Here is a 24,073-nt window from a genome sequence, read left to right as displayed (position 1 = left end):
TCCTCTATATAGTTTGAATACATTGAAACGAAATTACGTTTCTTCAGGAGCATGGTGCAGCACAAAACCGAACAGATCAGTCTATAGCAAAAACAAATTATATAGTCTCGAAGATGTAAATATAAGGAGACGGAAGCTGAAATTCCGATCGATCATCTCATATTCATCTTTTGATCTTAAATCCAAATGTCTTCAGTTTATAGCAAAAAATATATATATTAATTGCTGTTCCAATACTTTCAGAGTCACTGTATTTATAAAATTGTACTTTGCAATAGATGCTTGTTTTAGAATCAGCTTTGTTATACATTAAGATAAGATGCTTTAATCATTATTTAAGAAAATAATGTGTTCAATAAAACTATCCAGAATTACTGTAAAAAGTCTGTGTGAATTTTCTGTTACTAGTTATGTGTAGGTCACAGCATATAACAGAGTTATTCCTGCACACTCCCTCAGTTATCTATATTTTTCTGTGGGGAAGTATTTGTTCTCGTATTTGGAGAGGAGCCTGTAGCTACTTCTTCAGTGTACAATTCTCTTTTCTGTCTTCTGGCTTTACATTGTTCTGCCAAAGTAAAAGTCACTGTAAATCTCTTAAGCAAGAGATCAACTTTGTGAGCATTCTATACACAAACGCTTCAGATAGCTCCAAACATTTTGGGTAACTCTGCTCTCTAGATCAACAAGCCCTCATTTACCTGGACTGGTTAAACTGCAATTGCCATTAGACATCAGAAAGGCTGAGACTGTGCAATTCTTTATGTTATGTGCAATTTAATGATAAACAGCTGATACTGTTCTAATTAATATTAATATCGAAATATGAATATTCTAAGTGTGATAAACAGATGATACTGCTGTTGAAATTGTTTACTCATGCAGTAATACGTCCAAACGACACTTTGTCGCTTGAGAAGATTTTTAGTAATAGGGTCCATGATGGTGAGCACATTGCAGTAACCCTGAATTATGAACCGATCATGTTATTCAACAACCAGCCAGTGGTGCAATTTGTACATGGTGTAGACCATCAATGGAGCATTGGATGAGAATTGTGATTTTAGGTTTACCAGAATTTTTTTGCACTCCACCAAACACATCAAACTTGCAATGCAAATAATTTCAGGACTGGAAAAGAATTTAAGTTTAAACATGACAATGGACCAAGTGAAAAAAATGGATTTCATTTGTAAAACAAAACAAACCAAAAAAAAAAAAAACGGATATTATTTAGCATTAAATAGGTTTATGTCTATTTACAAAGTGAAAGAATTTGACACTTTGTGCATTGTGCATCCATGATGAAGGGAAAAAAATCATTGTGCATCCATGATGAAGGAAGAAAAAACCTAGCACCTGCAGTAAAAGTGAATATTTCACAATGTATTCTTTTGAACTTGCCACATATAATTCATACATAAATCATCTGGGAAAGAATAATATCAGAAAGTTGCAGCACAGATGGAAATGTGCTATATTTCCAGATGGCACTCCCCTGGCATGGTGGCTGGACAGGGATGGTGTTAAGAGGACATACTGGGGAGGCTCTCTGCCTGGAGTTCAGCAATGCTCCTGTAGTCTGGAAGGCAACTGCAGGGACATGAACTACTTCTGCAACTGTGACGCAGACCAGGAAACATGGTAATCTGTCCACATGTATAATAATAACCCAAGAAAAGAACGAGTGAGTTTTCCATTAAACAAAGTAGTAAAACGTGCCACAAGTGCTTAGCTTGCTAAGAGTGAAATTAGCACAGTCATGTCTAAATCCTTCTGGATCATGAGCTTTAAAACATCTCTGCGGATGAGCTTAGAAAGCTAGCTTCACTTCACATGACCACCATTAACACCTTTTCAGCAGCTGTCTGATCATACAGTTCAGTTTTCGCCAAAGACGTTTTTCGCCTCGGGCTAAGAAGCGACTCTGAATTTCTTTTTCTCACTCATTATTCCTTGTGCCCCACACACTCTCTCCCACTCTCTCTACAGGGTGAATGATACCGGTCTGTTATCTTACAAAGACCATTTACCGCTTAGCGAGATCGCCATTGGAGATACAAACAGAACGGGCTCGCAGGCGCTCTTTCAGATTGGACCTCTGCGTTGCTCTGGTGATCGTGGGTGTTTTGTTTACTGATTCAGGGATATGTTTGTGCTGAATTCATTTTCATGTTCGCAGCTGTTTTATATTTCTATAATTGGATGTGTAACTTATTTTACCTTGTTTCTTGTCCATCACTGCCTCAGGATTTTTGTGGAACTCTGCCTCCTTTTTTTTGGAGTCCTCTTATCTGCATTTTCCTACACTGCAAGCTGAGCTTAGCATAGACATCTCCTTTTATTTCAAGACCGGAGCTCCTTCTGGTCTCTTCCTTGAGAATGTGGGAGTACAAGACTTCATCAGGTTGGAGCTGAGCTGTGAGTAAAATACAGTACTGCACATAGGATCCTCTGGAGACTGTCGTTCTACAGTTATACTCTCACTGCCCACTTTATTAGGAACACCCGTACATATGCACATTTTTGCAGTTATCTAATCATTTTTGCTTCAGAAACTGCAGAAACCTTCTAGGATTTTCATACACAACAGTCTCTATAGTTTACACAGAATGGTGTCGAAAACGAAAAAAAAATCTTGTGAGCAGAAGGTCTGAGGGCTGAAACACTTTGTTGATGAGAGAGATTAGAGGAGAATGACCAACCTGATCTGAGCTGACAGGAAGTATGTAGTAACTTAAATAAGTACTCTTTACAACCATGGTGAGGAGAAAAGCATCTCAGAAACCTGAGGCTATCATGGGCACAGGCTCAGCCAAACTAGACAGTTGAAGACTGGGGGGGAAAATTCTAATTTTTAACTGTCCAGTTTGGGTGAGCCTGTGCCCATGATAGGCTCAGATTCCTGTTCTTGGCTGACAGGAGTGGAACTTGTGGTCCTCTGCTGCTGTAGCTTATCCAGCTGAAGCTTTGAAGTTTTGTGCATACTGAGATGCTTTTCTTCTCACCATGTTGGTAGATAGTGACTATATGAATTACTATATCCTTTCTGGCAGCTCAAAACAATCTGGCCATTTTCCTCTGACTTTTTCAACCATGCATTTCTACCCACAGAACCGTTGCTCGGTTAATATTTTTTGCACTATTCTATGTAAACTCTAGAGACTGTTGAGTGTGTGAAAATCCCAGGTGATCAGCCGTTTCTGAAATACTCAAACTAGCCCATTTGGCACCAAGAACCATGCCACAGTTAAAGTCACAGAGATCACACTTTTCCCCATTCTGATTCTCTATGTGAACATTAACTGAAGCGCTTAACCTTTATCTGCATGATTTTATTAATTGCACTGCTGCCAAATGATTGTTTGCTTAGATAACTGCATGAATGTGCAGGTGTATAAGTTCCTAATAAAGTGGATGGTTAGTGTATGTACTAATGTTTTAATTGAAAAAAAATAATAATTTGCTGGCTAGTTTCCAAATTAGTAGGTACATGATAGCCGTTGAATGATTTTAAAAATATACATAAAAATGACAGCAGTACTCACCTATTTTACTCTCCCTAGCTCCATCAGTAGTTACGTTCACCTTTGACCTTGGTGATGGCCCAGTGGTTCTGACAGTCAGGTCACCAGTGCGTCTGAATGACAGGCAGTGGCATTACGTACAAGCAGAAAGAAACGTGAAAGAGGCATCATTGCAGGTCGACCTGCTGCCCCTTCAGCTCACTGTGGCTGGAGCCGAAGGACAGCACAGACTCCAGCTCAACAGCCAGCTCTTTGTTGGTAAGAAACTGAACTGTTTTTCAAACATACAGTGACTTTGCATTACAGGATGCACCTTGTATTTATTGCTTTTTATTATGTTGCAAAATTTGCCAAATATTTGCATTATATTTCATTTCTGTATTTCTATGTCTATGATTTCTTAAGTCTGGGATCTGTATTGTTTTTTAATCTCCTTATTTTTATTCTTTCAAATTGATTTAGCCACACAAGCCCTCTTGAATACAGCTCTGAAGTCTTGTATAGTAACAGGGTGACAAAACTTGTCTAATGCGTTTGATATAATTTGCTATTAAATATGTCAAGAATGAATGACCTTCCAGTGGTTGTTGGCATAGACATATTGTAAAGACCTCAGATTCAACAGTGCGCCTGTTAGCATTTTCAGCAGGTACTCCATCTCAAGGCCAGCTTCTGCATATTCTATACATTGTTTACAACTAAATGTTAAATTCCCTTCAGTCAAGAGTTTTTCAGAAAGACAATAACTGAATTCTGCATATCTCAAAAGGTTTGCAAAACCTTGCTGACCTTTCCAAACCCAAAGCTCAGCAGGAGGCATAATTATGAGCTTATTGTGTGCATTTTTCAAAGACTTACCAAAATATTTACTAGGACATCTTTGCTTGTGCAGACTTTTAATTTCCATATATACTACCCATGATAATTATAATTAACTGGAGCTTTCATATAGGTCTCTGATATGAAAACAGAATCATGTTGATAAAAATTCTCAGCTATTAACTGTGCAGGGGTTTAGTTAATAACTAGAATTATAAGTCAAAATTACTGCTTCATTAAGTTGTAATGAGTCCTCTAAATTTGAATTTGATTTCATGTCTTTGAAGAATGAGTTGATTACTGCAGTCACTTTAGTTGTAATAGACTTAATTATACCAAGTGTATATTTGAAGAGATTTTGTTCCGGAAGAGGAGATTGAGACAATTTTTAAAAGAAAAATTTTAAATCCTACAGTTTATTTTTTATAGAGCCTGTTTCGTTCTTTCTTACTTGTTTATTTATTTATTTTTTGACAGCATGGCCAGGACTTCTCGGCACATGTAATCCGAATGAATAATTTATTGCCAGCTTTCAGACAATTGGCATGACAGTTCCTGATTACATTGTCATTTTGTGTCAGTAAGATTGACATTCAGTGAAACTGATTTGTGTTGGTCAGTGCACTGAAAGAAACAGTCATATTTAAAACATCACAATCTGCCTGTTATTTTTCTGTTGAAGACCATATCCTTCAATACTTAATTACATGTGGAAGATACATGTATTTTTCAGCAGTTAATAAAGCCCAAATAAATTGGTGTTCGCTAGTTAGAATAATTACCTATCAATACTGACTAGCTATCACTGACAATGAAAGGTAAAAAGCGTATGAGCTTTTTGCTGCTGTGACAATTGTCGAGTGTTTACGCTGCCCTGATTTTCCTTGCAATGATCTCCCCTGAGGTTTTAAGCTGACTGTCACCTCTGTTGTAAGCATCATTAGTATCACAAGATTTAGTTAGCATTACGTGCAATTCTATAAAGATGGCTCATCCAAAGTATTACCTTGCATGATAAAATAGATATACTTTATTTGGTATATGTCAAAACAGACATTCAAACAGTTCAATTTGTGATACAGATTGCGATAACATACCTGTCCAGGAGCAAAATCAGTAATTTTCCAGTAATAATTTTCTCCAACATAGAAAACAAATGCAATGTATATTTTAGTTTTACTGAATTATTGCTTTATTTCTTGTCATTTTTTCAAAGCACAGAATGTTTTCTTGCTTACCGGAGAATTATCTGGCTGTGCTTGAACACTTTCTACTGTTATTTCTTTCCAAAATATAAATATAAATCTACACTACACTAAAGCTCCTTTGTGACAATGGTAAAAGCACTACACAAATAAAATTGAACTATATAGGCATTAGTAAATTGCCTTTTTTTATCTAATTTTCTTCCTAATTTAGACTTGGCCAATTCCCATCCTACAGTTAGCTCACCCCTATCACAGGACAGCTACCAACCAGGGAGGTCGAAGGCTATCACATGCTTCCTTTGATGCCGACCATATCTTTTTGAACTGCTGCTCATGCAACGTCAGGGCTGTATAACACACTAGGAAGAAAGTGCTATCTGCCCACTTCTGCATGTATGAACTCACAGACCCCATAATAGGCTAGTGTCACTGTGATTGATAATGGAGAGAGCGTGTGCGCCATCCCTCCCTGAAAGCACAGCAAATTTTGCTCTCTTGAAAACTTGGCCATGAACTTGTGATCTCTGGACAATAGTGTAACAAAGTAGTCTGGACAATTCTGTTGTACCACTAGGGAGTCCCTCATTAGTAGATTTCTAAGTTAATAACCAATCATGTATACACTTATATGGCAATTATGAAATATGCATTTTCATTAAGGAATTGATTTGATATCATCTCTTAGGAGGCGCACCTACCACTCAGAGGGGATTCCTAGGGTGCCTACGTGCACTCAGCATCAATGGAATGACCTTTGACCTTAATGAGCGAGCAAAGATGACACCCGGTATGAATTCAGGTTGCCCAGGTCACTGCAGCAGTGAGAGCCTATGTCATAATGGAGGAAGGTGTTTGGAAAACAGGAATAGCTACATATGCGACTGCACACCCACAGCATTCACTGGAGCCAACTGCAAAACAGGTGAGAAGTGTTTGAATTTTGGCTATGCACATTTCTGGATTATGTTATGTTGAGTAAATTTGGTTCAGAAATTAGAGTAACTGTAAATATGTTTTAAGGTTTTATCTATGGGTCATATTAAGAGTTGAGGTATGGGCAGTTTATATGGGATTTAGTACCAAAATTGTGCACATCGGTATTCAGACCACAGGCATGATTATAGAGTTATGCGCTATTCAGAAGTTATGCAAGAGATACGTGTATTATTTTAAAAGATTGACTAACATAGATGTGTATGTCAGTTATGCATGATTCTGACTTTTATTCAGTGATATTGTGTCACAGACAGCATGAACTGCGACAGTGCGCACTTCCGGGTTTATATTGTTTAATTTTGACACTTTTGTGTATTTTGTTTTGGTTTCTGTCCTGTCTCACCATCCCTGTTATGTAATTGGTTCCTTCCTAATGTCTCAGCTGTTCTTGTTTCCATCTTTGATTAGTTTGTATATTTAAACCGTCAGGGTTAAGCCTGTTCCCTGAGAAGGGAACTTCGACGTTGCATTTAGCATAACAGTATGGGAACGCCTATACTGTTATGCTAAATGCAACGTCGAAGTTCCCTTTGAATGGAACCCTGTATGTCGTTGTTCCAGGCAGAGTATGTTTCTGTGGTTTCCGCCGGGCCCGTACCAAGCCTAGTTTCATGCTTTTGATCCTGTTTTGTCTTCACGTTTTTCATGTTCTTCCTTTCCCCTGTCTACCCTGTTTGCCTATCGCCCGACCTGTTGCCTGTTTTTGACCACAATTTTGCGTTATGATTTGGAATTGTCTGCCTGCCTCTCTTCATTAAAAGCTTTAACCGCACTTCTCCAAACCCCATTATATGACATATTGGTGCAAGTGAGGAGCAGTATTCACTACCACTGTCTGACAGTTTGATGTAACCACAATATGGCATGTTTAAATTAATATTTAGGCTGTATATACACTAAAGAATATAGAGTATGCCATTTAGGACCAATATTAAATGCATAACTATGGCACTAATGAAATAATAAATAGTATCATCCCTTGAAAGAGCACAAAAAGTTTTTGATTTGTTTTATTCCTGTACAGAAGACATCTGAGGAAACAGGATCTATCTTAATCACAAACATTGCTTAACTTAAGTTCTGAATTAATTTCAAGTAAGCTGTAAGTGTAGATGATGAATACTTGGTCAGCTTATCCTTCAGACCTTGGGCACATTTTATTTACAGTAGAACATATCTTGGCATCGTTCTATTGATTTGAAAACTAAAGTTAACTAGTTTAAAGCATGATAAAAAATCAGATATTTTGCACATACATTATGTTTTCGTGACCTTGATTCATTTGTGTGGACAATTACCTGTTGGCAGATAATGTAAGTAGTAAAAAGCTCAATAATATAGAAAATTAATGTGCTGTTTTATAAGCTTTCTTATAATGAGGGTGGTAGCTATAATGCAGTGAGTAATGTGATCAATACAATTAAAACTATTCAAGCAGCAATATATTGACAATATACTACATTCCTGTTAGATTTTTTTACTTTAATGCTTGCTGTCTTCTCATTCATATACTGTATCATAATATTAGTATTTTTATTATTCTTTGCTTTTATGTTACATCACATTACATTTGACAGCAAAGGGAGAAAAACACTATTTCCTTTTTCATTTAGTCTGTAATTTTATATTCCTGATATTTTTTCATGTTTAAGGGCAAGTGTTTAAAGGTGGCGGTCTCTATGCTATTAAGAAGCCTGTAATCCATGTAATTGATCTGTGAATAGGAGTAGCTTTCCCTGCGTTGACATGACTTTTGGACTTAAGTCACCAACCCTGAATTACAGCCCTAAATGTAAAACATGTGAAGAATAATCGGCGAAGAAATCGATAAAAATCGTCTCCTGTCTTAAAAGATGGCCAGGGATCCGCTCAACTATTCAAAGATGGGGGGAGAAGGGAGGGGTTTGGATGGCTGACAGCATGTCCTTGCTTGTCAACTCTCTTTAATTTGACATGGAGTTAGTGGGCCATATAGGAGAGGCTTCACCTGCCGAGTAGAACCTAATTACAGCTTCCCTGCTTCTCCTCCAGACTCACCCAATGGCCTGTCAATCAAATTAGTGATGTAATGGCTCTGTCTCTTTACAGAGTGATTGCAGAAAGGGTCAGATTACACTGTAACTGTTTACAGCTCAGTGTGGTAGAAGGCTGACAAATGAAAAGAGACAAAGAAAGAGAAAGAAATTCATATCACAGCAATAAGTTTACAAATGCTAGTCAACTAATTAGATGGAAAATCAGTAATGAGGAAGAAAAATGCCATATATTCTCATGCATTTCATTGAGCTTGATGAGCCTGAGCTGCTGATTCTCTGATGTCTGTGCTCATATTTCTGCATTTGAAGAGAGATGATAAAAAGTTTCCATAATTTAGCAAGAGATTTGTTTTTGTTTTATGCAATTGTCTGCTTTTTTATGCTTGTCTGTCTTATTTAGCTATATCTGCATCCTTTGAGAGAGGGACATCTGTAACGTATGCCCTTCAGGAACCATTTTCTGTAATGAGGAACCAGGATCCAAAGGAACTGCAGAGCAACAAACAATCTGACACTGTTAGATCACGGGAAAATGTGGCATTTGGGTTCCTGACAAAACATGCGCCAGCTTTGCTCTTGTCCGCTCAGTTCCATGACCAGCGTTACATGGCAATTATGCTGACCCAAAATGGTAAGAGTTTACGAGTAGGAACCATAATTAAAATTTACTACCTGTTTTGTTTTTGTTTTGTTTTTTTGAGAATTTGGTTTTAAAAAATACTGAACTGTGGTTACAAAATAGTACCTGGTGGGCACATGTGTGTGCTAATTAAACACATAAAAAGGTTTGTCTCCTTGTTGCTACCAGTTTTCATTCAACTCAACAAGTCTGTATCCTCCAAGGTCACCAATGTGAAAAAAGATATTCTTTAAGCATGCAAACATGCACAAGGAATGTAAGAGGAGGAATATAGTAATGGCAGCTACTGGCATATCTCTCTCTGTCTCTCTCTCTCTCTCTCTCTCTCTCTCTCACTCACTCTCTCTCTGCTCATTTTCTTGTTCCACTCCTATCAATTTTTTATCTACTGGCAGAAGGGTGTGAAACACCATCTCTTCAAGTTGCCATGACTGGCTTTTATAAATCCTTTACAGCAGACCTGGATCTGTGACTCAAGGAGAGAGAGAGAGAGAGACAGAGACAGACAGACAGACAGACAGACAGACAGGGTGAGAGAGAGTGTGAGTGAGTAGAGAGAGAGAGAGATATGAGGGCATGAGGAGAGAGGAGTGGGCACGTTCGTGCAAGTATTCCCTGCATGATAACTGATGATGAATTACTCTGACAGACATATCTTGCGTCCTCACAAATGCAAATGATGCCAGAAAAGTGTATGAGAGCATGAGATCTGCAGACTTGTGAATGGAGCAAACTTCTAAATGAAGCAGATAGCTTACATAGGACATAATTGTGCATTCTAAAAGCCTGTTTCTGGTCTCCCAGGCAGTTTGCAGATCTGGTACAGTCTGAACCAGGAGACAGGTCCAGACACGTTCAGTCTTAAATCTGCCAGTCTAGCTGATGGACGTTTCCACTGGATCAGAATGAATCGTGATGGAAATCAGGTTCATGTCCAGGTAAGTCTTCCATAGGGTGACTAGGATCAGAACTGTTTAATTGCTGGACTGCAGTAACTGATTTTGTGGCATCGGTCATCAATTACTTTTATTTAAATGCATTTTTATAAAGGTATGTGTATATGTGTATAGTATTAGGTTGCAGTAAAATTGTAAGTACAGAGACCTCATTGTAGTATAAGTAGTATAAGTAGTGCATTAAAGCTGATGTGAACAAGCTGCACAGAGTCTCATATTAAGTACAAGAACAATAATGCAGAATATTTAGTTAGATTTATAATGTATACTTTTAAAAAAAAGTGATATTTAATTAAATGTGTCTGCTTACCAAATTCAGTGGTACTTCTAGAACTTCTAGAAAGGTTTCTATGATCAGATCTATTGTATATGCTACATGTTATGATAGACATTGGCCATCTGTACTTCTGTGAGTGTATGTGTTGCTGCCTTTACTGTTCCATTGCCATGTCTCTTTGCACACACCAACAAACTGTTTGTTTTGGAATTTTTCAAATCGCTTTTGTTTTTCCAATTTATTTTCTCATTAAGTTATTTTTCTTACATTCTTCCCTGTTGTTAATGGTATCACTAAACTCTCTGTAGCCCTTTGTACCTCATCAAGATCTGTAAAAGGTAAATGAGGTAAATAACTATTCTCTTTAATCATTTTGTATTTAAAATCTGGTTATTGGAGGGTCATCCAGGTCTAACCTCTGTAGGAGTGTAAAGTTACACCAAGACAGACAGGAGCACAGTGGTGAGGAAGGCTCCGCCCTGACTGTAGGCATATAGGAACAGGCCTGTGTTTTACTGCACTGGCAAGGCATGTCAAATCGGCCTGCATGTCAAAACTACTAGCTTCCATTCTGGCAAGGTGCTGTCTAAAACACCTGAGGTCTCAGAAACGGAGAAACCAGAACACTGTCTGGTCGCCTGTGGTACCCTTAACACAGCTAAGGAACACCATTCTTTCAGCTGTACTTCCCAATAATCTCTTTTGCCATGAACACATAGTTACTGCCTACTAGAGGTTTAATCCTGATCAGGATCATTTTGATTGAAGAATGATGATGCAGCAGGTACAGATGCACGACTAGAGCTCACATATGTTCATCTATGTATATTTGATGCGTACCCCTCTAGCTAACTGATGTGTTGAGAGATCAGACTATACAGATGTGATTCCCCCTGTCCTTCACAATGTCCCCCAGGCTGTCCAGGTATCAAGGTTCTGACAGGCTCCAGCCCTGACAAGCCCCAGAAAAAGCCACCAAAACCCTTGGCCCAAGAGAAAATGCGGCCTCGGGGGGAGTTAAGCCAAGTGTCAATGGCAACCAGCCAATTGGATATAAATTTTCCATGTTTTCCTTTCCCCCTGCCAAAAAAAAGAAAACTCTCCATGAGCACCATGTGCTAGTATGCTGTCAAAACACGACAGTTGTAGTACACATCAACCTTCAGGGCAGGATGTGCTCTCCCAGTTTCACTGCCTGTAATACAACCTGCAAATATGGGGTAGTATCCACTTCCTGTCACATGTAGTGAATGTCCCAGCTATCCTAAACCCACGTGTGGATCTGTTGTCAAGGGGAAATCCACTATATGGAGAGTGGCATATTCACCCCAAGTAGTAAGAACTGCTGTGGAAGTGATATCTTCACCTCTTGTCCAAACATAGACTATCCATAAATGTGGTGCAATTTTATGACAATCTGTATACACCCTCCCTAAGGTTTATTTTTTAATACTTTTCATCCAGAAAGTAAGCTGAATGCAAAATTTTGAAGTCTACTGTACATTCAATGTAATGCCATGTCAGTGTTACTGCACTGCATTCCAGTGATTGTTCTATGGTGTTTGACCTACGGTAGCCTGAGGGGACTTACAGATTGGCTTACAGTCATTGTATACTAATTTTTTGGGTATCAGATAACTAACTAAACTTATATAATAACAACAGCTTCTTTAATGCTTACCGTAAGAGCCATGAACACACTGTATTGAGGGTTTGAAGGAACATCACTATATATCAAATAACCAATGAATCTACAATTACAGATTGCTTTTAAATGTAACAGAATCTGCACATGGACCTAGCAAGATATCAATTGACTAAAATAAGTAAAGGTTGTTACTTTTCCCCCAGAGATGTTGACATATGAGTATCTTTCAATAACACTGACTCAAAGGTTTAAAAATGTAGCTTGTGCCCATATGCCTATGTAGAACATGTTTGCAAAACATTTTTGAAGAAAGAGTCTCAAAGCACATCATTAACACAAGCCACTAAATTATGTTGAACACAGCCAAAAAGCATATTGTTGTTGGCCCTTCAAATAGCAGTCTACTTATCCTCATTGTGAAACTTGAGCTATTCTAGATTCACACAGAGCTGGTATCTTGACTGGAAACTAAGAAAAAACAGCGCTATTGGTCCACTATTCTTAGTCTGTATCTGTATTGTTTTTCTTATGAGGCAGATTTCAAAGGCTCAGCTCAGGTTTAAGATTTAACTATATGTGATGGCTGAACATAAGCAAAAACTGCACAAATGAAGATCCAATCAATTTCGTTTTCAAGCCACAATCCTAAATAGACCACAAGCCCAGTCAATCACTTTAGTGATACATTTCTTGTCAAGTGTATTTAATAGTGAATTGTGAAATCTCAATTTTGAGTCCTGTTTCCACACCACAATAGGCTTATTTTTTATTAAATGGTCAGCACCTATATAGTGTATTTTAACCTTATCCGTTATACAAAGCACTTTACACTGTGTCTCATTCACTCATACACACACACACAAACAAACACACACACATATGCAAGGTGCTAGCCTTCGTGGGGGGTAAGAGGGAATTATGTCCTCACCAGAGTCAGGAGTCAGGGCGGATTGGAAACCTCACATGCAACTTGCGAGGCCTGCTCTTCGTCCTCTGGCTTGGGTGTCTCTTGCGAGGTCACCATGAGTCCACCTCAGGAGAACACTGAACAACAATGGTGTGCATGGCTGGGTTGCAAGGAGAAAGCCACTGCTCTCCAAAAAGAACATTGCTGCCCCTCTGCAGTTTCCTAAAGCTCACATGGACAAGCCAGAAGGCTATTGGAAAAATGTTTTGTGGATAGACCAAAATAGAATTTTTGTTTTAAATGAGAAGTGATAAGTTTGGAGAAATAAAAACACTGCATTCCAGCATAAAGAACCTTATCCCACCCGTGAAACATGGTGGCGGTAGTATAATGGTTTGGGACTGTTTTGCTGCATCTGGGCCAGGATGACTTGCCATCATTGATGGAACAATGCATTCTGAATTATACCAGCGAATTCTGAAGTAAAATATGAAGACATCTGTCCATGAACTGAATCTCAAGAGAAAGTGAGTCATGCAGCAAGACAGCAATCCTAAATACACAAGTCGTTATACCAAAGAATGGTTAAAAAAGACTGGCCAAGTCAACGTCCTGAAATCCAATAGAAATGTTGTAGAAAGTCCTGGCGCAAGCAGTTCATATGAGCAAACCCACCAATACACCAGAGTTGAAGCTGTTCTGTACTGATTAACGGGCTAAAATTCCTCCAAGCCGATGTGCAGGACTGATCAACAGTTACAGGAAATGTTTAGTTGCAGTTGTTGTTGCACAACAGGGTCACACCAGATACTGAAAGCAAAGATTCACATACTTTTGCCACTCACAGATATGTAATATTCAATCATTTTCTGCAATAAATAAATTCGCATTTGTTTAACTGGCTTTTTTTTTATCTACTTTTAGGACTTGTGTGAAAATTTTATGTTTTTGGTCTTATTTATGCAGAAATATAGAAAATTCTAAAGGCTTCACAAACTTTCAAGCATCACTGTAACTATAAGTTTTTCCATCTTAAAAAATAATCCTGTTTCTGAAATAAAAAATTACAATATGTATTTAAAGCTTAAGTAAAATTCTGAAGAATTCATGAACTGCTTCAGATAAACATGTATTATTAAATTCCATTATGTGTTTTTAATTAACAGGTTTTACTTTTTATGTCAATAAAAGAAAATGTGTCTAAATTCTGTTCACATACATATATACACTACAGGTGCAGTAGACAGAGATTAGGCTGAAAAAAATTCCTGAAGTATTCCATTAATGCAACCTTGGGTCACTCTTTATGGCATGTTACTAGAATTTCAGAATGGTCTTGTCCAATGAATCTTCATTTATATAAGTGGTATAAATGATCTGTGTTTGATCTCTCTGTGTGTCCGCAGATCGATAACACAGTGACGCAGCAGTACAGTCTGTCTCCTGGCTCTGCGCTTGCTCCAGTGAGGATTTTAACTCTGGGAAGAATCCGAGGTGAGTTCCATCCTCAGCTGAAGAACATTTTTTTTTCCCCCTCTTTTTATTCTTTATACTGCAGCCCTGCACCTGTTCGGCACCACCCAAATAAAGCTGTTTGCAATCAGTACTACTATAATTCTCTAAGAATTTTAATGATCAGTTTCTGTACTCTCTCTCTCTCTCTCTCTCTCTCTCTCTCTCTCTCTCTCTCTCTCTCTCTCTACCTCTCTCTCTCTCCCCCTCTCTGCGCTGTGCTGAGTGAAAGCGTGCAGCACTCTCTGGCGTTTTGCCAAATATTTGCTTGTTTGTTTGTTTGTTTTTAAACCCTACTGGATTAATTAAGTGAAATTACTAAAGTATTAGGTAAAATACACAAGGTGATATTGAAACAGTCAGTGACGAACACAACAGTCTCCGCTACACCGGCTCTATCTCCTCAACTAACTCTAACAATCATGCCGATGCGGATGTTACTATAAACAACATCACAGACACTGAAGGCGGGATTAGAGCTAAACCTGCTGCAGATATTAGTGTTAGTAATGACCCCAGCCTCAATGACTGGACCGACCCCGTAAAGCAGCAGCAAAAGAAGAAACCATAGAGCCCACACAAGAACACACTTAGACAAAAACATACTGCTGAGTATGAGAATAATAAAGCTGAGCTGGAAACAGGTGGACAGAAGATGGACAAGGTGGTGGAATCCTCCAAACAGCCACAGCAGGAGAATGAGGGCCCAGAGTGCAGTGCAGGAGTTACAGGAGGGGAACTGCTCACAGACATGGAGGAGGCAGAGGTCAACCCAGATCAGCCAAATACTTTTGACTTTTCAGAACAGCTTGAACAACTGTACAATACAAAACAGATTAACCGGTTTTGAGAATTAACCAAAGGAAAACGGAACAAACTACTTCCCAGACGAAGAAAAATTTGTCAAATCTGCACAACGCGCAACAAAAAATTTAAATCTGAACATGCTTTCACAATTGAGACAGTTCACATTAAGAAAATGGGCATCAGCTGCAGGAAAGGTTTTACTATTAACAGGACTGTGAACTTTCATACATATCTTTGGACTACAATGGATTTATAGTAAGACTGAAGGGGTTTGAGGTTCCTGGGTGGAGGGTGTGGGTGGGGGCTCTGAAGGGGTTCATTTTTTAATTTTATTTTAAATATGTAAATATGCTACGCAGATGCATTAAAGGCATCTTAAAAGTCTCTCTCTCTCTCTCTCTCTCTCTCTCTCTCTCTCTCTCTCTCTCTCTCTCTCTCTCTGTCTCTCTCTCTCACACACACACACACACACACACACACACACTCTGTGCATCTAAAGAGGCATTTGAGTGGTGTGGGGTTTTTTTTCAGAGGCAGGTTAGAATGAGGTGGGTGGTTGGCAGGGCAGAGAGGCAGGGAGCGAGAGAGTGCATTCTGAGCTGTCAGTACTGCGACAGATGGTTTGAGTGAAGGGTAAATGGATTTGCACGATGTTGCCTAGGAAACCTTTTTTTTTTTTAATCGGATAACTAATAAGCAGGACAAGACATGGCATGACCCTAATTCTATGGTGGAGACAGGAGGATGTTTGAGATGAATTTGCAGTAAAGTGCACACCAAAATGCGACAAGCTCTAGCACATCCATCCTTAGTCATTAATGGTGAAACAAGGTAGAAGGAAAGAAAAAATGTGAATGGATATATTGATTTCTGCAGTTCTGCCTGGACTCTAAGAGATTAGAGTAATGAAGTCATCTATTCTGATGAAACTTGCCAGCAAATATATAATGATAAACATTTTTTTTACTTTGAACAATACCGAACTTTGTGTTAGCCTAATTTCCCAGTCAAATTGCCAAGCAAAAATGCAGGGAGCTTTTTATTTTCAAAACATTGGCTGGCTTTAAAAATATACAAACACATTTGAGGCCAAAAGCTTACAAACACCTATATACTCTCCACATATTCCATGTTGCCATACAATTTCTGTGTTAAGTCAATTAGGGTATCTAATTGAGAGAAAGATTTATTTAAGCTTTTCTTTACTAGATCAGATTTTCAGTGGGCCAAATGTAACCTACTGTAGATTTGGTTAGTATTTGGTAGCATTGCCTTTTAATTACTTAACTGGAATCAAACACTTGGAGTAGCCTTCCAGAAGGTTCTAACAATACTTTGCTGAGATTTTTGCCCATTCCTCCTCACAGAACTCGTATAACTATCGGATTCAGGTCAGGGCTGTGTGATAGACACTCCTTTCACTTTACCTTTAAACCATTTTGTTAAGCAACTTTGGACATTTCTTAGGATCTATGTCCTGTTGGAAGACCCAGTTCTGACCAAGTTTTAACTTTCTGGCTGATGTCTTGAGTTATTGCTTCAGTATTCTAGATCTCCTCCTACCTCATGAGGCCATCTGTTTTCTGATGTGTACCAGTCTATTTTCCAGCAAAACTCCCTCAGTACATGATGCTGCCATCCCCATGCATCCCCAGTTGGGATGGTGTTCTTCAGATTAAAAGCCTTACCTTTTTTCCTTCATATGTAGCCATATCCATATGACTAATCCTAAACAATTACAATTTTTATTTCATCTGACCAGAGAACAATCCCCCTAAAGGCTGTTGCACACCTGCAAACTTCAGTCTGGATTTTTAATGACAGTCTTAGAGTAGGGGATTTTTACTTGCATGACAGCCTTTCTGGCCATAGTAATGTAGGACTCTCTTAATGGCTGATGTACATATTTGGTACCTGATGCCTCCAACTCCTTCACCGGTTTCTATGTTGTTCTTATGGGGTTCAGTTGGACCTTTGTTCATCCCTGGGAGTTAAATTATGCCTCATTCATGAGCAATGGTGTATGTTCCCAAGATTTGAATATTTGTACACAATTGTTTGTATAAAGGTGTTTACTATCAAAAAAGCTGTAGTTGTGCTGTTTGTTTAATCTCTGTATCAGTGTTATTGTAAATTGTTTGCCCAGAAAGGGGCTCACACCCTTCCCATTTCCCAATGCCCTGCTCACCACCAACTAAACACTGAGTCATGATACTCTACACACAGAAACCCAACAGTGTCCTGACTAATCTTATAAATGACTGTTTATACTGATTGAAAATGGCCAATAAGTTGATTTCCATTCTGCTGGTGGAATGGGATGCCAGTATACTGTGAGAAAGGATTCATTCATGTAAATGCCACAAAGTTATTTTAACTTACAAAACCATAGCATAAAGTGTACACCGAATCCTGCAAAAAAAAAAAAAAAAAAAAAAAATTCTTCTTTTTCTGGAGTTGAATAAGTGCTTACCACTGTTCTTTGTTTTCTATTCTTTGGTTGTAGGGAGTGACATCACTGATGAGGAAGTGGTCCGTGCAGGATCAAGTGGATTCATTGGCTGTCTGTCCTCTGTCCTGTTTAATCAAGCTGCTCCTTTAAAAGCAGCGCTACAAAACAAAGGAAGCTCAGCAGTCAGCATACACGGCCGGCTGGAGGAGTCAGACTGTGGGGCTCAATCAAGCATAAACACTCACATTACCACCCATACAGGCTCAGGTACAGCACTCGTAGACTCTGAGCTATGATTTATCAGTTTACTGCAAATCTCCTAAACCTGCATCATCCTTAAGTTCACATGCATGTGTATTGTGTTAAATTAAATTATAGCACTATATCATTATGGTTAATCTGTATGTAAGCACAGACTCCTCTGCCTCTCTGTCTTCCATCGTCTTTCTCTCTTACAGTCAATGAATCATCAAAATCAGACAGAGGTAAAGCACCTCTGACAAAGGTTGCACAGAGTGACTCAGCACTAATTGGAGGTGAGAAACAACAGGAACACGTGTATGTTTATTCCATGAAATCTTATGCTCTATGAAGGTCAATGCAATTGCTCATGCATCTGACTTTTATCAGTGCACTATGCCAAAATTCTGCAGACATACAATCTTGCTTAAGCTTCTCTCTTTTCAAGTTGAAACTTTTTCTTAGCAAATTCAATTCATTCACTCTCCGGTATTGACTTATTCAAAGGTTATGTGTGCAAAAACACATGTACACTTCATAACACCCACAAAATTACATGCATATGGATTTATTAAAGGTTCTTTGAAGTTCTTTGGTAGTATTAATGTGGTAATGTTGATTTTGTTCACTGTTCACTGCACATCTGCACCTTTGATGCTGAAATCACTAAAAGAGCCTATGAAAATGTTTTCATGCCCATAGTGTATACCTTATCAACAAAATGCACACACATGCTCTTTTATTTTGCATTCATACTCACACTTTTACTTCATTTTTATTATATGCTAATATAATATAATTATATTTAATATACTGTAATTATTCTTTTGAAGTTTTTTTCTTTTTCTGCACTGATGAAGTACACAAGGCAGGGTCACAGTGGATGGGGTGCCAACCCATTGCAGGGCACAATCACACACACTCACACACTATGGACAATTTGGAAAGGCCAATCAGCCTATAATGCATGTCTTTAGACTGGGGGAGGAAACCGGAGTAGCTGGAGGAAACCCCCGAAGCACAGGGCGAATATACAAACTCCACAAACTCTTCATATCCAGCTTTTGACAATTCACACAATTCTTCTTTGTAAATCAGCTGCAATACACCGAGTGACTGTACACACAGTTTATCCCATTGCACATGCACATTATCTTAGTACATCAGGGCTTAATGTACTGGATGTTTAAATCTGCTAATGTTCACTAATGGAAACAGTAATAACTTGCTACACTCATGTTGTGTCATTCGCAGGAGTCGTTGCTGCCATAGTGTTTACAACGCTGTGTGTGTTGGCTGTGTTGATCCGCTTCCTCTACCAACACAGAGAACCCCAACCTCCGCCTGCCATCGCCGTAAAGAGCAAAAGACCTAGCCTGAATGTGGAACCACACAAACCAAGCCACGTTGGGAAGGAGTACTTCATCTGACAGGATTTTTGTCTGCATGCACATCAGTTGCATTATCTGCAGAAGTAAGGTTCTTAACAGCTGCACACAAGCGCCTGACCCATGCCTTCCGACACTTCTGTGCCATCTTTAAATCCAGGCCCCTTGTCTGAGGCAGCTGCTGAGTTCTGATCCAAGCTAGAAAGGAAATCAGGGTCTGCATGCAGGAAGAGACTCTCCAGTTGCTGGTTATGCTTACAGATAGTGTGAAAGAAGAGACTATTTGGGGAAAAAAAAAAAAAAAAAGGAAATAGTCACAATTTGTATGAGATATGTGCTGTATGATAACAGTGACATGGACTCAGATACAGCACCTTATACACACCCATCTGAAGTAAAAGCCCAAGACAGGAGACACGATGGTCTGCTCGTCCAACCCTTTTATACTTAGCACAAGCTTTGTGTTTTGTCACTTACAAAAAGAGAGTGGCCTCTCTAACTCATGTACTCTGATCACTGAGGATGGCCCTTGAGATTGACTGATGTTTGGTGGCTAAAATTTACACGTATATTAATATTGCGGAAAGATCAACAGTCTCTTGTCATGTCAAAACATATCTGTATTAAGGATTTGACAAAATAAGACAATCAGTTAAAACAAGAGACCAACCATAAACAAAGGAGGATTAGCTCTTACGTTAAATCAGCACTAGCAAGAGATCAATTGAGAAAGCTTTGTGTCTGTCCTCAGCTGCATGTCAGGGATCAGATTTTGCGGCCTTAATGCAGCTAAATCCATGACCGAGTGCCCAATGAGTCTACAGAAAGAAGGACCTCAATGAAGTGCATTATATTACCTGACAGTGAAAACAACCCTGTCATGCCCCCTAAGACAATAACATGCTTTCTTACTGAAATTGATTTTATTTGGTCAGGGGTTCAGTTTTCTATATGGCTATTGTTGTATATGACCGTTTATCTATTTCATAAATATATTTAATAAAACAAGCTTTTTATAGCCTCTGAGAGTACAGCACATGCTTTTTCTGAGTAATGATCTTGGAGTTGATGTGAAGGTTTTTTTGTTTTTATTGGCTAACATAGTCTCAAGTGACCTTAGTGAAATGACCAAACACATACAGAAGGGGTGCTTCTTTTAGAACTTTTCCAGTGTCATAGTTCTGTATCCATATTTGGATCGAGTGAGTGTGTGGTGGTATTCAGGGCATGCATCAAGCAGAGCCAGGGTGATACAAAGTAATTTGTAGGATATGAACAGTATAACTTCATGATGCCACATTTACTGTACTGGCTATGTCAATATAAAAGCATCAGAAGCACATCATACAGTATTTATTCATCAGTAATACAATTTCCCTTCACTGGAAATAAGAGGCCCAAAAATGTTCCAGCATAACAATGTCTCTGTCTGCAGAGCAAGGTTTATGAAAGCATGGTTTGCGAATGTTGGAGTGGAAGAACTCAAACGTGTCCCGCACAGAGCCCTGACCTCAACCCCATTGAACACCCTTGGGATTAACTGGAAGACCGACTGCACCCCAGACCTCCTTACTCGACATCATTACATGATCTCACTTATCCACTTATGTCTGAATGAACACATGCCCACAGCCAATCTAATAGAAAGCCTTCCCAGAAGAGTGGAGATTATTATGACTGTAAAGGGGTATCTAAATCTGGAATGGTATGTTCCAAAAGCACATATGGGTTTGATGGTTAAGTGTCCACAAACATTTGACCATATAGTGTATCTGTAATACCTATGTGTGCTTTTGTAAACTACCTGTTATAAAAACCTCCACTCTTTTGGGGAGGCTTTCCACTAGATTTTGGAGCGTGGCTGATGGGGTTTTGTAATAAAATTACCAAATATCCACAAATTTAGAAAATTGTAAAGCAAGGGTAATTTTAATGTCAAACCAGAGAAAAAGATTGAATATATTTTTTTTTTTTTTTGAAATGCTCAATAATCTCAACTAAGTAACCAAATAGAAACATTAAAACAGCACTAAAGCAGAATTCACAATATCATAGAACAAGCTTTTGCAGGTTTCCGGACTTAGTGAGGCCATTTTTTAATTTGAAGCTGGTGAATTTACTAACAAAGATATGGGCCAACTGTGGGCAAATATATAAAAAAAAAAAAGACTTAGAAGAATTAATGCTACGATACATTTGTGATGTTGCCTGGTAAATCCACCAGAAGACAGTATGTGTGTAAAGAGAAACTTTGACAGGTATTCATCACACTACTACTGAAAAAAGACTGGGAAAGGGGTACGTAGTACTGATACCAAGAATGGTAACGAAACTCAGCATGGATAATTAGGAATGGTGGGTTGAACAATATGTGAGTTTGGATAATTTGTCAGGAAAAAAAAGTGTTATTCGACTGTGTGAGAAAGTAAAGTATAAGAAGTAAGAGTGGAAAGTAGATGTACCATGGGGTCCAAAAGTCTGAGACCACATTGAAACTCTTGGATTTTTTTTTAAGGGAAATAAACAGAAGGTTTTAGAATTTTGAAATATTTAAAACGAAGAAAGTAAATGTTAAATATTATTTATATATATATATATATATATATATATATATATATATATGTATATGTATGTATGTATATATGTATATATATATGTATATGTATGTATGTATATATGTATATATATATATGTATATATGTATATATATATATATATATATATATATGTATATATATACATATATATATATATATGTATATATATACATATATATATATATACATATATATATATATATATATATATATATATATATATATATATATATATATATATATATATTTAATATTCGATATTCTGCACTATTTCTAGGTTCCAAACTAATGTGTGATATCGACCATCTTAACTGCTTTGTACAAAAGGTCAGATTTTCCTCATGTCTAATCTCTTCCTTTGAAGCATGTGTTCAGACGTCACTCTGATGGATTATCAGATTTTGCACAAAATTGTGTAGACTATGCCAGCTCTAGTGCACACTGTCAATATAGCAAATAGGGGACATACCAAATACTAGGAAACTCTGAAATTCATGTACAGTACTATGCAAAATCTTGCGCACCCTATTTTTTTAGTGTAAACTTTGTTATAGATTTTTTAATTTTACGTCTAAATTACTGAGTCAGTACAAAACATTAGTTTTCCAACACAAAATTAAATGTTACAGAAAAATGTTTGTATGTCAGTAAAGAGAGCAGTATATTATGTAAGAGACTACTTTTCAGACAAAAAAACATAATGTTGGGTTTTGCTGAAAAAATAAGAAACAAGTGCGACAGTCAACGTCTCCTGTAGAAATGTGGCTGGTATTGCAAGATACTCAATAAAACTTACAGCTCATTTACTTATAAAACTACACAAATTGTACCGGAGACTACTTTTTTGTTTTTTTAAGTCAAGGGTCGTCACAAAAAATATTGAATTTGTTTCACTCATTACTGTTTACTGTTGTTTCACTCATTACTGTTTACTTTATAGTAGTTTTTATGTTGAAACATTTAAGTTTTAAAGGCATCTTTGCTCTACATCATTTCTTTGCATGTGCCTAAGACTTTTGCACAGTACTGTAAATATTTTAAAAAATATTTTTTCTAATAGTTTTGATCTAAAGTAAAAAATAAAAAATAAAAAATAAAAAAAATAAATAAAATAATAATTAAAAAAAAGGCTATATTTAACTTTGCTTTTGGTTTGCTTCTGTAGCTTAATTAATAGAGCCAGCACATTCACTATAACACCATGATGGCATAATGGGATGACTCCCTGGCTCACAGCAGGTAATCATGGGGTGAAAACTGAGTGAGCTGACTGGAATTACTCTCTCCTGGTGATGAAAGGCAGAAGCAGTGACAGAAAAGAGAGACAGCATTGATTGAGAGCCCTGAGGATGTGGTGGTAATGAAACAGCCTCTGCTTGGCCATCTGCTGAAACAGGCAGCCTACAGACAATGCATTATTACTCAGGAGGTACAGCTCTGATTTGATCTGGGAGCCTGTCACGACATTTGGGTGCATTTTGAAGTCATGCCTTCTGTCGAACAAGGCAAGGTTTTTGTTACGACGAAGAGTTCACTTCTTTTACAGTGCCTAAGCAGGGAACATTCAACTAGGGCCTAAAAGCACACACAAACACCATGCTGAAGGTGTATTTCTTCTGTTGTGAGCTCTAAGCTTAGATAAAAGAAAACAGCAAGAGCAAAAGTCACAAGATTGAATTATCAGCTGATCCTTAAATTCAATTAAGCTCAAACCAAAGTGCTTGAGAAAGGCTTGGAATCCAAATCCTGCATCATAATACTCAGGTGCACTTTACAATAATGCCTTCTTATTGAACAAGGCATGGCGCTTGTTACATAGAAATGTTTATTCACACACTGTCTCGAAAATCAATCAAGTACCAAGCTCATCATGTTCAATTTCAAAAAGCACTGCTTTATTTGAAATGCTCAACATTTCATTATATAGTCAGGGACATGTTTTAGGACCACTCTGGCAGGAGTATGAAATAAATCTAAGATGAATATGTAACTGGAGTCTAATAGCACACATGCTGCATGCACAATCGGTGAGCTAAAGCTTATGCTGGTATCCTCCATAAGCA

General features: G+C 37.9%; 1 protein-coding gene across 2 annotated transcripts in view; it reads left to right on the top strand.

Annotated features, from left to right (window-relative positions):
• The window catches only part of cntnap5l (contactin associated protein family member 5 like), an 80,762-nt gene extending 60,328 nt beyond the window's left edge, over positions 1-20,434 (top strand). For both annotated transcript variants that reach the window (XM_053683265.1, XM_017477582.3), the window contains 11 exons: positions 1,488-1,644; positions 1,993-2,120; positions 2,251-2,421; positions 3,567-3,785; positions 6,240-6,476; positions 8,987-9,217; positions 10,031-10,164; positions 14,421-14,508; positions 17,840-18,052; positions 18,244-18,321; positions 19,280-20,434. In XM_053683265.1, coding sequence (XP_053539240.1) covers positions 1,488-1,644; positions 1,993-2,120; positions 2,251-2,421; positions 3,567-3,785; positions 6,240-6,476; positions 8,987-9,217; positions 10,031-10,164; positions 14,421-14,508; positions 17,840-18,052; positions 18,244-18,321; positions 19,280-19,455 — 1,832 coding nt within the window. In that variant the 3' untranslated portion in view covers positions 19,456-20,434. The remainder of the gene's footprint in view (positions 1-1,487; positions 1,645-1,992; positions 2,121-2,250; positions 2,422-3,566; positions 3,786-6,239; positions 6,477-8,986; positions 9,218-10,030; positions 10,165-14,420; positions 14,509-17,839; positions 18,053-18,243; positions 18,322-19,279) is intronic.
• Positions 20,435-24,073: the final 3,639 nt, after the last annotated feature.

Source organism: Ictalurus punctatus, chromosome 10 (assembly GCF_001660625.3).
Source record: "Ictalurus punctatus breed USDA103 chromosome 10, Coco_2.0, whole genome shotgun sequence".
Taxonomy (NCBI): Eukaryota; Metazoa; Chordata; class Actinopteri; order Siluriformes; family Ictaluridae; genus Ictalurus; species Ictalurus punctatus.
The sequence above is the reverse complement of the archived record's forward strand: the minus strand, read 5'-3'. Positions and strand labels throughout refer to the sequence as shown.